Genomic DNA, 16,195 nt, shown 5'->3' with positions numbered 1-16,195 from the left:
GACCTGAGGAAATATTCTACCATTTAAAAGAACTTTAGATATGCATTTTTAAATTGAAAAACAGCAGCAGGAAGTGAAACCTTTGGATAGAAAAACAAAAGTCACGCCACCAGGTTGGCAGAATTTCAGATATTTAAAACAAAAAAAATAATCAATAATTGTTGATATCGACTAATATGAAACATTTATGTCGTGATGCATTTTTCAGCCATATCACCAAGACCTAATATGTGCATAAATCACCATATTGTTAGTCATTGCGTTGCAAACTTATTAAATGTGTTTGCTTCTTTCAGGTTAGGCTATATAAAGCTGCTATCATTTGTATGTTTCCCTGCGTTAGTCTTTAAAAAGAAAACAAGTCAACATTTTTGGGAGAAAATGTGTCAAAATTAGTACCAAGTTGGTGTTTGTCTTAGATAAAATCCTGGCAAGCTAAATAGTGTTATTTCAGCTATAATTACATGCATGTCGGTCAGAAAGCCTCTAATCTCTGAGGCACCTGCTGACTCAGTTCTGCTCTGGCTCCTGGCTTGCAGCAGTAAACAGTTTTTCCATTGTTGACTTTATCCTAGTAGGAGGCTTGTTAGCAGAGAACGTATGATATGGACCTGTCATGTGATGAAGGTCAAGGCTGCTTACGCTCCGTTTCTCCCTGCTTTGCTGTGTGAAAAAAAGTCAACTTTGTCCTCAGAACAGTGAGAGCGGGCTGTGCTGGAAAAAGGAGTGAAGCACTCATTGATACGGTGATGACAAGATTGGCTTCGGAGCGGGGACAAAAGACTTAATATCTGAGGATTCAGGGATGCACAGTGTCTTCATTGTGCAAAACCAAAAGATCGTGGTCTGCCTGAGAGGAATGTGGCCTTGCTGATAAGGAAAGCACAGCAGATAGCCAGTAATTATCTTGAACTTTTCATCCTGGAAGAATTATCCATCACACAGGTCCATCTCGATCTGAATGTCACTGAAAAATTCAGTCATTCTAGTCATTCAGTGATGCAGTTCATTTCTACTTTGGATGATTGCAATTTATTGTAAATGAACACCCTAAATTTAATTTCTGGCCTCCTAATGCAAATTAAAGGAAAGTTGAGTGGAAGAAAGAAATGTTTAGTAGAGAAAATTGCTAAGATTACAGGAACAACTGCAGGATTCGGTGCTCCATTCCTTGTGTTAAGCCCAAAGTGCAAAAAAAACATAGTTTAGTCACCTTTATTACTCATAGTGATAAAAATGTGTCATGACTCTTTGGAAAAAAGATTGTTTTGATCTATTTTTTCACGAATAGATCCGCCAGACTTCCACACAGCTAGGTGGAAAAATACTGAACTTTTGTTAAGATGATGCACTTTATTTTATGTTTTTTAAATATATCTTGTTTTTATTTACTAAATTATCCACTATTAGCACTAATCTGTTGAATATCATTATTCCCTTGTATGCTATTTGAGATACAGCTAAACTAGTTTCACAAAACATTTTTTATTTAGCTTCCAACATGTCCTACATACACAAACTTTAACCCTGTAAGATCCCTGTAATATTGTATCTAATTCAAACAAAAACATGAACAAATACTTACATTTCTTCAAAAAATTTTTTTACATAACTTAAAGATTAAAGCCCATTGTTCACTCTTAGAAATCTACTGGATTAGAAATATTCATATAATTTTCTGTGCAAAATGTCTAGAACATGTGCATATATATGTTTTTTGTGCAAAATGCAAACTAATTCTATATTATATTTAATATTACTACTTAATAAAACCTTACAAAAACAAAAGCAAATCCGAAAACATGTTTTTTATCTCTAAAGGCTTCATTGAAAACCAGCTGTATTGGTCAATTTATTTGGTTTTCTTTGTGTTTTTTTAATCTAGATTCTCCAACATTTCTCCAGTAAAAAAATATTTGTATTTATTTTTATTGGTCTTGTGTAGTTTGATGATCTTATTTAAATTTTGTTTTTTCAAAGATTATGCATCAGTTGTAAATCACCAAAATGAACAGAAACAAATGCTTGAAATAAATTTTCACTATGTGTAATAAATCTATGAGTTTTCCAGCTAAATTCCTCCACTAGTTAAACTTTCAGATGATATTCTTAAAGTAAATATAAGTGTCATCAGCACCAGCAGATGGCGCTGTTTAATCTTGGTTTGAAAGAGACACTCAGGAAAACTTCCACTACAGCAAACATTTCATCCAGCTGGAGCTGAAGTAATAACTTCTGAGTGTTTTTTTAACTGAAGCTGGGAAATAATTATGTCAAAGAATGTAAAAAAATAAAATAAAATCTTTAATTTACATGATAGAAATACAGATTACAGATTAATCTGTAATCGGACAATAGTTTATTTGAGACAATCTTAGTCTTGCTCCATTTTTTTTTTTCCAGGAAGTCGCTCTTCATCGTCCTCCAGTCCCTCCTCTTCCTCTGTTAGGCCTCACTCTGAGGGAACTTCTGACCTCCTGCTGGAAACTTCCTATTACAACTTCTACCAGCAGTCACGCTACCCCCCCTACTACACCAATCTGTACAACTACCCACAGTACCAGGTAACACACAACATGAGAGACATGTCATGTTTCAAGTGAAATAATCTGACAATGCAACTAGAACTTTTCCATCAAAATTAAGGAATTATTGACTTAAAATGAGCTCCCTGAAGTTTCATTGCAGCCTATTAAAAAAGAAAATATCTGTATGAGATCTTTGTAGGCTGTCTTTGAAAACTTATATTAAAAATGATCTACATCCAGACATCTAAAGTAAAACAACATTAAATTACAACAGATAGAAGAAGAAGAACAAAGAAGTAAATGTAGTTCAGTCAAACAGAAGAAACCACTTGGAGAAGACATAGATATTCATGTGAGGTTAATGAAGTCATCTGTGCAACAGTTTGGGTCATGATGGTCAGCAGACCCGACCCAGTCGCTCCCACCAGTCCTGTCTAATCAAACTCCAGTTCATTTGTTTAGAAAGTCCAGTTTGCTAGTGGAGTTGTGAATGCATAGTTGAATTCTGATGTGGATTATAAAAGTTCTGGTTCGGTTCTAATGCATATGTGAAGACCAAGCGGAGCAGAGACAGAACCGAAATCAGGAAGTGGACTACAGTGCAGGGCATTCTGGGTAAATACAACCAAAAAGCTGGGGTTTAGTTTGTTATGATCAGTTCATTTAAATAATCAGCCTATGAATCCCGGACTGTTTTCAGCTTAGTTGGACCAAATGTTATTTTATTCTAATAGTGGCCTCAGCATTACATTACTAGAATATTATTATATTCTTAAACAAGATTTATAACAACAGTAAAAAAATAATAATTACGGATATCTATTCTTAATAAAGAATAAACATAATTTTATTCCTTACTAAGAATAAAAGAATATAAAGAATAAAGTAGCTGTTATATTGGTTACTTTGCTGTCATTATCTGTCAAATCAAACAACATCCTTCCACACAGCACATTGTGGTAATGTAACCGGAAATAAAACGTTATAGAGAGTAACATAAATGTGCCACTGTTTCCCTGCGTTTGTCCTAGAAAGTAGAATTAACATTAATGTCCTCTTTTATTCCTCTAAAGGTGCTCGTTATGGTTAGCACGATTAAATATTAAATTTTTTTTTGCATTTTTATTTCTGGTTTTATTGGTGAACCAAGTGGTTGCAGCTACATTTAAAATATTCACCACTTCTGACCTCCTGTGTTCGACAATAAAGGCTGTTCATGTTTAATTTGCTCAGAATATACTTCCATAATTTAAAACATCATACTTTTAGAAAGGTAGGTACTGAGTAAAAGATTAGTACAAATAGTAACGGCTTCAAAATGCAGTTAAACTCAGTTGCTAGCTTCGTCTGGCAGCCTGCGTTTGGTCCCTCCTCCAACTGTGTGTACATGCACTGATTTATACTGGAATGTATCTCTGTTGTGTCCAAAGGAAATGAGATTATGCATGAAGCAGAATATAACTATAACTCTCCCCTGATCCCTGACGATGTGGTTTGGTTTTTTTATGAAGATCATTTTTCCCACCTCTCTCTGCCTCCCTCCGGTTTCCCCCAGTAGCAACATCTAGTTTTGGGGTCACTGCCTCTGCCACCCTGCAGAGGCTAAATTGCAAAGGTTAATGGTATTGTCTGTCGGCAGAAGAACAAACCGCCATGCTCCAGCGCTTGAGGAAGAAAGTGAGCACATTAATGCTAATCAGTTAGCGCTCTTTAGCATAATTTAGCCATCCTCCTTTGTGATTTATGATTTTTTTTGGCAGGCTGTCGGGTTGAAGGGGTTACGTGATGCGATTCTCTAAATTTACTGGCCACTCTTTTTGTAATTCCAGTTTATTATTTGTGGATTCTATTAATGCCACAAACACACAGTGGGAAGGAGAAAGATGACTTTTTTTTTTTTTTTACTTTTATTGTTTTTTGCTTCGAAATAGTCTTATTTTATTTGACCATATTTCAGTTTTATTAAACTTCAAGCGTCATCCTTGAGAGATACCCAGTTAAGAATTTATCTTTTACATTTTCAGGAAAGTTACTTCCTAAAACACAGTTTCATATCTTCTCTTACTCGTCAAAGATTAGGTCAGTTTCTGTTGTCATTTTTATTCTTTTACTATCCAATAAAAGTGAACATTTGATGTGTTCAGGATGTGCATCCTGAACACATCTGTTTATTTTGCTTCACTGTAATGTTCTGACTTTATACGGTGCTGTAAAGATACTCATACCACCTGAACGTTTGGAAATGTATTTAAGCTATATCTGGAGAAATTAATTACTTTTTAAAGACTGACACAAAGTTGCACATTGTAAAGTGAAGGATGAATTACAAAAAAAATATTAATGTAGCAAACTCTGCATTCATGTTCATGCCCTTTGACCCCTACAGCAGCAGAATGTATTTATAGTTATATATAATAATATATAATTGTTTTTGCTGTCAAATAGATACTAAATTAGGTGCAGATTAATTTGAATATAGCATATGCACATATATAAATCTAGGTATGATGCATATTCGCTACATTAGCCATAATTTACCTCATGAATTAACTTAATTTTGGAGTTTGAAGTATGCAGATTATATTTTTGTTGCTATTTCTAATCAAAAACAACATACATTTATACAGGACATGTCCGTCCCCTGAAGCTGACAGGCCAAGGGGATTCTTCTTGAGTTCCTGTACAAGCACATCATTCCCGTCACAAATCTTGGTAGCACACTTTTCTTGTGACTGGTGACCACGAAACCCCATTACGGTTTTCAGTGTTTTATTTTATAAAACCAGGTATCATTTACCTTCTGCTTCACAGTTTTGACCTACTTTGTGTTGGGCTGTGAAATAAGATCCATGTAAGTAATCTTTAGTAAGTGAACTTGAGGTCCCAGCTAATCCCTTTCCAACGTGCAGCCCCAGAGGAAACATTGCGGTTGTTATCAGCGTAAGGCCATCTCCCTCCTCTGCTCTGCTCTGCTCTCGGTGCTTGGCTGCCATGCAGGTGGATGGTGATAAAATAAGGGTGGCAAAGAGCTTCCAGACAGAAGATGGTGCCAGATAAGAAGACAGGCACTGTCAGGGCGGTAATAAGCCCCCCGAGACTCAACAAGTCAGCTTATAAGCACTGCTGTGGATGTGTGGAAACTTCCATTATTAGGAAGCTGCAGTGCACTTCTCTTTCTGTTATAGATTATTAGTTAAATGCAAAAATACAAAACAGTAGGTCTTCTTGTACTTGTACATAGTACGTAACAAAATTACTCTCAACTCGAAACTGTTGGTGTTCTAAGGCCCATTCACACCAACTGTCTAGTTCACTTTAACCAGACTTTGCCTAGAAAGTCTGGTTTGTTTTTGAATGTGTGAATCCAAAATCAAACTTCGATGTGGACCAAAAAAAGTGAACTCTGGTCTGCCTAGAAACCTCAGGCTCGGCTCGGTTTATGTGAACTCGGGTTCGGTTTGAATACATATGTGAACGCCAAGCGGACCAGAAACCGTTCCAAAAGCAGGAAGCAAACTACAAGCGCAGGGCATTCTGGGTAAATACAACAAAACAAATGTATGAGTAGCTTAAATGCTCTAACGGGTAAAATGACTTGTGGTCTTTAAAGACTAAAAATAAATCCTACAATACACACAACATGCACTCTGGTTTGCCTACAAACCTCGGTTTGGTTCGGATCGGTGAACTCTGGTTCGGTTCGAATGCATTTGTTAACATCAAAGGGACTGGAGACCGCTCCAAAAGCAGGAAGCACAGGGCATTCTGGGTAAATATCACCAAAACAAATGCGCTGCTCCAGCAATAGTGGGATAAATGACTCTCATTTACATTTTGTAAAGAAGGAAGGTGGTTCAGTGTCTTCAGAGGTTTTCATGTTGTTTCCTTCTTGTTGCAGCGCCCCCAAAGGCAAGGAGGGGAATGGGTTGCTCAAAGGCTTTGGTTTGTTTGACACAGTGCAGTGAGAAAGAAAACTGCTTCTGTGCACAATTTACACAGAAGCATAAAGATGGCAAGCTTAAGGACCAATTTATACAGTTTATATGTTTAAAAATGTATTCTCATAGTTAAACCTTTTTAATTTAACCTTTATTTTTCCAGGATAAAAAATCATTGAGACTAAAATCATCAGCATTGATATGCCAATCTCTACATGCAACACTGAATCCTTCATTTAGCCCAAATCCACACACTGGATCTGGATGTTTACCATCCATGTTAACCAGAAAAAAAGCCTTTTGTGAGCAACTTTTGCTAAGACAGTTTAGTCCTGTGCTATATGAGTGCTGGGAGCCATATGCTTAGTGCACTTTGAAGACTCCATTCCAATCTCTGTTGTATTTTTCACAGCCCAATACAAGAGCGGAGTGTAGCTTAAATAACAGTTTATAAAGCTGTCGCGGAGCTGATGGTGTGGACAATACGGGTGACATATTACAGGCTGACAGAAATCAAATTCCATAAAAATGAAATTGAAAACCCTCAGTGAGGCGGCCTTGCTGCTGAGTAGACAGCTCGTCTGAAAGTTTTCAGAGGTCTGGAGAAAGCCGCCGGGCGTTGCAGCTCGTTCCTGCAGCTAATGATGATTTCCTGTTTGCTTGTGAATGTCTGGAGCTGAATCAGGTCATATAGTGGTAGCAACAATTATCACAGATATATATGAATACAGTGTGACATTCTTGCATGTAAGTTGTTTTTGAAATGTGTGTAATCTATGTTTAAACTGCAACTGCTTTTGAAGAAAGGAATGGGCCTGTGCAGGCGTTTGCTACAGCGTTTACATTAAAACGTCTGTGCACCGATTTTGTTTGCTCTCTCTGTGCTTTTGTAACATTTTTGTTGCAGTTAATCTGCGCCTTTCCACGGGCGTCAGACTGACAGAGAACAAGCTGTTCTCTGTTAGAATTGAAATGAGAAGGAATTGATCATCGTTTTATCAAAAATGTAAATGTAACCTCAGACAAACTCCTAAAAAGTTAAGATAAGCTGATTTTCTTTATTAGTTTATTTTTCTTGTTTACGTCTCAACCTCAAAATCCAGTATGACTGCACTTTGTTTAAAAAGGTTTATTTGCACTTCTAGGAGTTTATATCCTATAAATATTTTCATAAACAAATAGAAGAACCCCTACTTGTGTACATGCACCTTTAGTGTTTGCATGCTTGAGGTAGGGCTGCACAGTGGCGCAGTTGGTAGAGCTGTTGCCTTGCAGCAAGAATGTTCTGGGTTCGATTCCCAGCCTGGGGTCTTTCTGCATGGAGTTTGCATGTTCTCCCTGTGCGTGCGTGGGTTTTCTCCGGGTACTCCGGTTTCCTCCCAGGTTAATTGGCCTCTCCAAATTGCCCCTAGGTGTGGGTGTGTGTGTGCATGGTTGTGTGTCCTGTGTGTCTCTGTGTTGCCCTGCGACAGACTAGCGACCTGTCCAGGGTGTACCCCGCCTCTCGCCCGAAACGTTGGCTGGAGTTGGGCACCAGCACCCCTCCCGACCCCACTGAGGGAAAAAGGGTGCAAGAAAATGGATGGATGGATGCTTGAGGTATATGTTGCCATTAGCTTGCTAAGGCACAAAAGTGCGCACACCTTTTTTGATATTCTAATGTTGAAAAGACACAAGTTTGCAATTGCATTTTTTCTGTTTAATAAGAAATGCAATTAAAATTACAGGTTAAACAGGAATATGTTTAGTTTGTACCTAAAGGGTGGAACAATTCAACCAAAAGTTTAAATGATGAAGGACTAAGATGACCACTATTTACTGTACCAGCCTGACTGACATGCTTTGACTAGTTTCCTTTAAAAATCTTTAGTTTTACACTTTACTTATTGTGAAAATAGCTAACTTTGAGTTGTTTTCCATCGGTAGCAACATCAACACTGAAGAGTGTGGCTTGCTAGTGCTTATATAAGCTGTGTTCACCAGCTGCAAACAGATTGTGAGCGACAGGTCAGGTCAAGGTGAACATTTTGAACAGTTTTACCGTGCACATCTAATTACTGTGTATTCTACATATAAATGGTGACATTTTTGTTGTTTTTTTTTGTTTAAAGCAGATGCCCCATGGGGACAGCCGCCTCCCGAGCCACGGCGTGTCCTCCCAGTACCGGATGCACTCCTATTACCCCGGGGCCACCTACCTGACCCAGGGTCTGGGCTCCACCACCTGTGTGCCGCCCTTCGTCAGCCTGGAGGAGAACAACAGCTGCTCTGAGACCATGGCAGGCTGTGAGCAACACAGAAACACTCCAACACACACACTTATAAGGCCCCATAAACTTTTACCCAGACTTTATCAACAGAACATCCAAGGGAGGACTGCATTCAAGTCGAGAGTGTCATAAAATTTCATTTTCACTTGCACTAAACTTTACTGCAAATCCAGTACTTTCCGTGTATGCAGGCTCTCATCAATGAATTTTAAGGCTTTGCTTTATGGCTTTAATCAGCTAAATGCTTTTCTGATGTTTTAAATACAACAGAGAATGTATTAAAATGTGATTCAGGCGAATTACTGGAAATTAGAAAGGGGAACAGAGTATAAACTGTGCAGACCTGTCCAAGAAGTCCCAAACAGTGCAGCTTTGTTTCTTTTCGCCATGTTTACAGATGAAGCAGATGTAATCTCTGATTTGTGCAGCAGTAGATTTATTTCCAGAACTCAGATGAGAATCTCAGCGCAGCGTCGCTGGTTGCCGGGAGTTTATGCCTTCCTTATTACCAGGGAATGTGGGGGAATCAGATTATGTGCGTTGCTTATCATCTTCAGTAAAGTGTTTTTTGGAAATATCTAAAGAATGCAGATAAGTACGTAATAAGAGTGAGATTACAGATGGACAGCAAAGTGGCAGCAAAAACTGAGATTACAGGGACCAATTTGTCCAGGATGGAAAATCTGTTTCTGGCTATTTCAATTATTTTTCTTCAGCAAATCTTCTTGTTCTTTACATTTTAAGATGGTTTCAAAAGTGTTGTGGAATAACCATTTTAAGGCGACTTGCTTTAATAACTTATAAATATAAGTACATTAAAGCTATTACTTGATAGCTTGTAGTACTTAGATTCATATCAGTGATATTTGCTGTAGTATTTACTGTCAAACTAGCTTTTGTGTGTTAGCTAAGACAGACAATAACTACTTTAATATCTGTTTTACTGAGGATGGCACGTTGTTTATTTGTGTCCTACCTTCATATTTCCAGCATGGAGGATATTCTCACTCACTTTCAGTCTAAGCTGATGCAAAAAAAAAAGTCTGTTGTCGGGGTTCAGTTTGTTAAAGAAACTAGATCTGGAAAGTATTTCTGATAAGTAATTATGTTTTAATCATGTTTCTGTCAAACATCCCGGCCTTTGGGTTTGAGGAAAAGGAAGGTTGATGAGCAGAACCCAAATCCAGAAATGATAGCATGAAGTATCAGAGTGACGATATACTGATCGATTTTTGATTTCAAATTCCTCGGAAGTCCCTTTCCTTTGGAATATCTGTTATTGATTTATCATGGCTTTATCACCCTAATTTGTTATTGTTCTCTGTGAACTAATCCATTTTTGGCATTTGGTAGGACATGTTTATGCTAGGAACCCAGTTTTTTCTGTACCTGTGTTTTTCTCGTAGTGATATCTAATTTCCCACGAGAAGGTCACAGAGAAAGAGCGTCAGAATCACAGCATCAGCCGCGTTTTTCCTGAAAGGGAGCGATGACACCACCAGCATCGTAAAGCTTAAGACCCCCACATCTGGCCTTGTAGCGCTGTTTGTTTACCACCTTCAGCTGTCCCTCTGCTGTGAGGGTCCCACGTCAGCTCCACCCTGAACCGCCATGCTCCATTACAAGAAAACAACAATCTCAGCCGGTGGTCCCACTTTTAGTGTCAATTCACCTTTTTTTAAAAAAAGAAAAAAAGGCAGTATTCATTTCCATAGCCTATTAGAGGTTTGCAGGTTCACAGCTGGATCTTAAATTCAGATTTTTACGAAGCAGGTTGTTTATTAGCAGATCTGACCAACATCTTTTATACTGCAGGACTGTAGCTAACATGAAGAGCGGCCTCTTAGCTTAACAAACATAGTTTGCAGTGTGCAGGATTCTGAAATGTGCGTCCAGCACACAGACCCCTGGGATCTGTTTCATTGCCATGTCACACCTTCACATCAGGTTTAATTATTTTCATCTTTTATCTTTTATCTCTCGAAGTAAAACAGTAAAAACAAAAGCAGCACTTACAAGTTACTGAGATTCTAATCCGTCAGAGCTACATGCACAATAAAAGATATTAAAGTATACACAATAACGGTGGGGGTTGACTAAATGAGTTAATTGTAATTAATAATTTTTTTAGAAAACTATTGACAAATTAAAAAAACTCTTTTGCTGCTAAATTATTGGATGAATAGACATGAGCTCAGAAACAAATATATTTACTGTTTTTAATCTGTTATTCAGCCATCAGATTAATATGAAGTGTTATTCTAGCCGTTCAGTTTTCCGATGTTTCTTTAGAAAAGTGAACTCTGGACGCTGACCGTAGCGTTAGCGTCTGTGCATGTTTAGCATTGAGATGCTCTTTTAGCCTTGATTAGCTTTGCTGATAGTCTACCTCCTTTTAGCACAACATGAACACAACAATAATCTTTTCCAGCGTCCATCCGATCATTTTTAAACCCATAAATTAAAACCGAGTGGGTCGAGAGAAGCGGGTTTGTTGGCCATCGCTGTTGCTGGTGTGCTTATTTTTAGTGACTTATTAATGTGAGTTTAATTTAATTTCTTATTTATGGCAACTGCAACATTGTGGAGTTTTTTTTACATTAGCAGAATAGCGACAAATATTTGCAAACATTTGTGATGGAGAAGCAGGTGTTGTTACAGAAAGCGGCTGGACGTTGAGCTGAAGTAAAGCGATGTTTTGGTCGGGATCAGACGGAGGAAACGGTTCCTGTGATCTTCCTTCCCTCCCTTCTCACACGGCTGCCAAACGGCGCCTGGCAGATTTATCTCCCTCCCAGGATAAGGCTAATCATTTGGCCAAATACAGAGATCCAAATAACCTTCAAGAGTGCCACGCTGTCCTTTCCCCTCCCCTCCTCACCTCTTCCTCCTCCTCCTCGCTCTTCGTCCCCCCCCTCTCTCGCTGTCTCCGCAAAATTGCCTTCTGGAGTTAGTGAGCGGGAACAGTTAAGATTTACAAACAATGATGAAGCTTGTCATGCGTCTTTCTCCATCCGTCACGGCGGTGCGGGCGGAGCCGTGGGCAGAGCCATCCCGGTGTTCTTCATAAAAGCCAGCTCGCTGTGAAATACGCCCCCGGCCGGCCTGTTTACTGCCCCGCGCTCGTCAGCAGCCGCGCCGCTGTAAATCGCCGGCCGGGAGGTGACAGTGCAGTCCATCAAACTCCCCTCCCCTCTCAACATCTCATCTCAGGTCGCCTCCACTCCCACCCACCCACTCAGTACAAATATACACATACACAGAGACATCCACAGTGTTTCTCCACAAACAGCCGCCTCACGATGAGCTGCCCAGCCAGAGTTATGGCCGCCTCAGACTCATAGGTGACATTTTTCTGTCCTTGTCCCTCCCGACCAACAGAATTTAGAAGTTGGTTATCTCTCAGCACAGCAACTTTTCCTTTACTTTTCGAAAAGCGAATTTATCCCGCAGTCAGACGTGATGATGGAGCGCCGCTCGGCCGGCTATACGTTTGTCTGTGTTGTTATATCGGTGTCAGCACAGCGCCTACTGTAATTTAAATGCAAATCAGATTGTTGAGGTATTGCAGATTTTCATCCTGCTAATCGATAGACCTGTGTGAGCCCATTAAGTTAGAAATCCATTACTATCTTTCTAGATGATATTCTATTGATTTCTCTCACTTCAATCTATATCCTACTGTACACCAACTTGAGTTACTGCGTATAAAGTCTGTCGTTTCTGGTTGTCAGCCTCCCTCTGAAGAATAAGAAAAGAAAAAAACAACCAAGAAGCTGCCGCCGCGTTTCTTTGTTTCGTGTGTAAAATGGCTTTTAGCTGCTTTCAGGTCAGATTATTTACTGCCACAAACCTTCGCCTCACACTCATTTTTGAGACGCCACAAAGGCCGCTCACTCTTTAGGATTTATTAAACCTAAACGAATCAGAAATCGGTTCCTCGCTGCAAAGAGGTGACCTTTTCAAAGTAAGCGCTGTTTCATGTCATGTAGCCAGAGTTCACTGCTGATGGGTGCAAAACGTCACCAACTTTAACACATTTACTCTGTTGATTCATTAACAGAGGTGAAACCAACAGGACACTGCAAAAACACAAAATCTCAGCACAGATTTTTGGTCTAATTTATAGTGTAAATATCTATAAGCCATTCATCCGATGTCAACTAGCCTTAGCATTCACAACAGGCTATGCTATCTGCAGGGTAGCAGAAAGAAAGGGGGTGATTGACAGCACTAAGACCCGCCTCCTGGCTTTGATTGGTTGTTTCTAGATAGGACTAGGAGAAGGGAGGGGAACTCGATTATTTTACAGATCTGTGACATACCAAGCTGTCATGACATGGTGACCGTTTCAACAAATATGTAAAAAAAGAGATAGTTTTAAAAGTTGTGTTAAAATTTTGTCAAAATTAAGGCAAAATGTGTTCGTCTAAGATAAACCAACTTCTCTGAGTAAACAAACCTAATCGCAATTAGGGATGCACAATATATCAGCGCTAACATCGGTATCGACTGATTTTAGTTATTTTTTAACATATCAGTATCAGTCCAATCAATAAAACTGCAATGAGACAAAATGTGGAAAAAGTTGTAGATGTTCAAACTGTTCTCCTGACATGTTTACAGTCATTTTGCCCCGAAGGCTTTTGTGCATTTAGATTACATTTTTCTACATGTTCCAGAGCTTTCATATCAAATATAGACATAAAATAGTATTTTTATTTTCATCCTGTTGCTGTCAGTTTCTGGTCACTTCTTTCTAAAGGTGTTTAAACGGTAAAGAAATATTTATAGCATATATATAATATTGGTAGATACCGTTATTAATCATAACAACAAAATCGATATCAGCCCAAACTTTCATCCCTAATTGTAATATCAGTTTTTGACGTGATCCAATGGTAAATAATACAAAATAACTTATTTTTGTCAAAAGTCCTTTTATGAAATTAGGTTTAACACATTTAGCTGTTTCTCAAACTTAGTCACCTGAAAAGCGTTTACAGGAAACAGATCCAGTTTTATTTATTTTTCATTCAGTCCACTTTCATTAGATTCATATTAAAACTCAGTTACAACCCAACAAATCTGCCAGTTTGGTCCCTGTTAAGTCAGTAAATGAGAATGTTTCTCTGAGCTGTTTCTGCAAGCTGAAGCGATGTTTGACTGGAGGCCCCTGGGAACCTGGTGGCTCTTATTTTAGCGTTTCTCCTGGTTCTTGATTACAGAATAAAACTCCTGTGAGAGCTGTCAAGCCGTCCTCCCCGGCCCGTGGCGCTGCTAAGTGCCCTGATAGCCTGCGGGGCTAAATACCAGTATAATTGTCTGCTCAGGGCACAAGCACCACAGTAATGCGTTGTACAACACCACCATTAACACAGGCCTGGGGCTGTGGAGACATTAAATGGCCAGGGCTGTGTAGTTTATGTCCTCTTATCCTCACTCTCTATTTCTCTTTCTGACTCTCTCTCACACACACACACACACACGCACACACACACACCATCCTGCTGGCTTGAAGTGAAGTGAAATGGTTGTCAAATGCTGTTGAATCGGAAACGTCCTTCTGCTGAACCTGAAGTCTCAGCGTCTGATAAGAACGTTTCCCTGTTTTAGTGGTTTTACAGGAGGAAAACTGGCAGAGATGAAACTTCGGTTCCATTTCTGCTCAACAGAAACTGATTTGACTTGCAGTTCATTACGTTAATTCAAAAATTTAAAAATACTTTATTGATTTTAGAGAAATTAGATAAATTAAATGTTGTTATTACTCGTATTAATTCTGATTTTTCATAGAGTTATTGTAGATGTGTTGGGTGTTGGCAGGAAAGAGCTCCTGTAGCAGTCTGTATTACAGCGAATTTGAAGAAGCCTCTGTCTGAAGACACTCCCATGAAGAGGATGGACGAGGTTGTCCATAATTTTCATGGTTTTAGGAAAGTTTCAGGAAAGAGTTTGTCTTTGACTCAATGTAACCAGTGAGTTTTGTGAACTTTGGTAATCTTGGCCTCTTCATGCTTTCAGCCATCTTTAATTAAAACGATGTTGGTCTTGGTTTGGGGCGCACAGAATGCAAAACATGGAGATATCATCTATCCAGCCTCCTTGTCTGGTGGTTTCTGTGTTTACTGTGTTGCAGACATAAATAGGAAATCACCAATCGCATGGCAGCACCTCCATTACAACCCGTTTACACAGAGGAGAACCGTAGCATTTCTGCTCCAATCCAGTTTGATCTGACAGGAACACTGTTTCTAAAACCAGCTCTCAGAAAGACAGTGAAACTTTGTGTGGATGCCCCCTGCAGGTGTGAAAGCTGTCGGGTTTACTGGACGCACGCCAGGGCAGAGAACAACAAAACGGATAGCACTTCCTTAACCTGCACATCCGATGACATGCTGAAATCACAGCGCCATCTGGTGGCCTGGCATGAATACCAAAAATGCCTGAATACAGAGGTTTTGGCTGCAAAAGAAAACAATTAATTGTGTTGACATTTTTAATGCGTTCTAAATAAACGTGTTAAAGTCCCAGCACAAGTAATTACAGAATATTTTTTCCAGTTGGTTAGTTTATCATTTTATTTTAAAGTAAAACGCAGCAGACTACGTCCAGAATAACTGAATGTGGTTGTTTTGTCTCTGAAAACGATAAAAGGAAAAAACTGCTTTAGATTCCACCACAATTTCTTTTTTTCTTTTTAAATTGTTTATTTTTGTCAAAAATAACAGTTGACAACTTTAAATTAAATCTGTTTAGTTTTAAATACTTTAATTTAAACTCAGAATATATTAATCTATTATTTATTTTTTCCTTATATGACTTTGTTTCCTGTATGTGCTTTATTCTGGTAAAATGTCTTTGAGTTTTCAGAGAAGTGTTAAATAAATAAATTATATTATTGTTGTTCCAGGGTTAGCAGACGGTGCTTCCTCAGGATTTTCTGATAAAACAAACTCAGTAACGTTTCCCTGTCCTCGGCCTGCTGGTGTTGGTGTGCGTTGGTAAATGATGTTTCCACGGCAGCTCTCTGAAACAGTTGAACGACTTGAATAAGCACGTCTGACAGCTTTAGCGCGGCGATATATTTCACTCTTCCTGTGTCCTTTACTTTGGCATTTTTCTTACGCTGTCGACTCACAATTAATCTCTTGTTTAAAGCGCAATGATAGAGAAGTCACGCAAACATCGATCGGCCGCCTCAGCTCATTATTGCATATCCATAACTCTTGGATGGATCCCGTCAGAACGCCGGCGACCCTCCGACGTGCCATTTTGCGAGCTGATGGGGCACAGTAGCCGAAATGGAGATTTAGCACGGAGACGGCGGCGGCGTCACGCCTCTCTGGCGGTCGTCCTCGCTGGGGACAGATTGGTTAACAATGCAGGAGCAAAGGGTCGTCTCTGCTTAATTAGCCTTTGACCTCAGAGCCTGATGCCTTCTGTCAAACTGCGTCGG

At 39.1% G+C, this 16,195-nt stretch overlaps 1 protein-coding gene across 3 annotated transcripts in view; it reads left to right on the top strand.

Annotated features, from left to right (window-relative positions):
- The window catches only part of dmrt1 (doublesex and mab-3 related transcription factor 1), a 28,019-nt gene that overhangs the window by 5,864 nt on the left and 5,960 nt on the right, over nucleotides 1-16,195 (top strand). Inside the window, exons 3-5 of one of the 3 annotated variants that reach the window (XM_017306468.2) lie at nucleotides 2,404-2,564; nucleotides 8,578-8,752; nucleotides 15,044-15,269. In XM_017306468.2, coding sequence (XP_017161957.1) covers nucleotides 2,404-2,564; nucleotides 8,578-8,752; nucleotides 15,044-15,114 — 407 coding nt within the window. In that variant the 3' untranslated portion in view covers nucleotides 15,115-15,269. Of the gene's footprint in view, nucleotides 1-2,403; nucleotides 2,565-8,577; nucleotides 8,753-15,043; nucleotides 15,270-16,195 lie in introns of those variants that run through there. The other 2 variants (XM_008419378.3, XM_008419377.3) reach the window with 2 other exon arrangements.

This window comes from Poecilia reticulata, chromosome 9 (genome assembly GCF_904066995.2).
Source record: "Poecilia reticulata chromosome 9, P_reticulata-male-v2, whole genome shotgun sequence".
Classification (NCBI taxonomy): domain Eukaryota; kingdom Metazoa; phylum Chordata; class Actinopteri; order Cyprinodontiformes; family Poeciliidae; genus Poecilia; species Poecilia reticulata.
The sequence above is the reverse complement of the archived record's forward strand: the minus strand, read 5'-3'. Positions and strand labels throughout refer to the sequence as shown.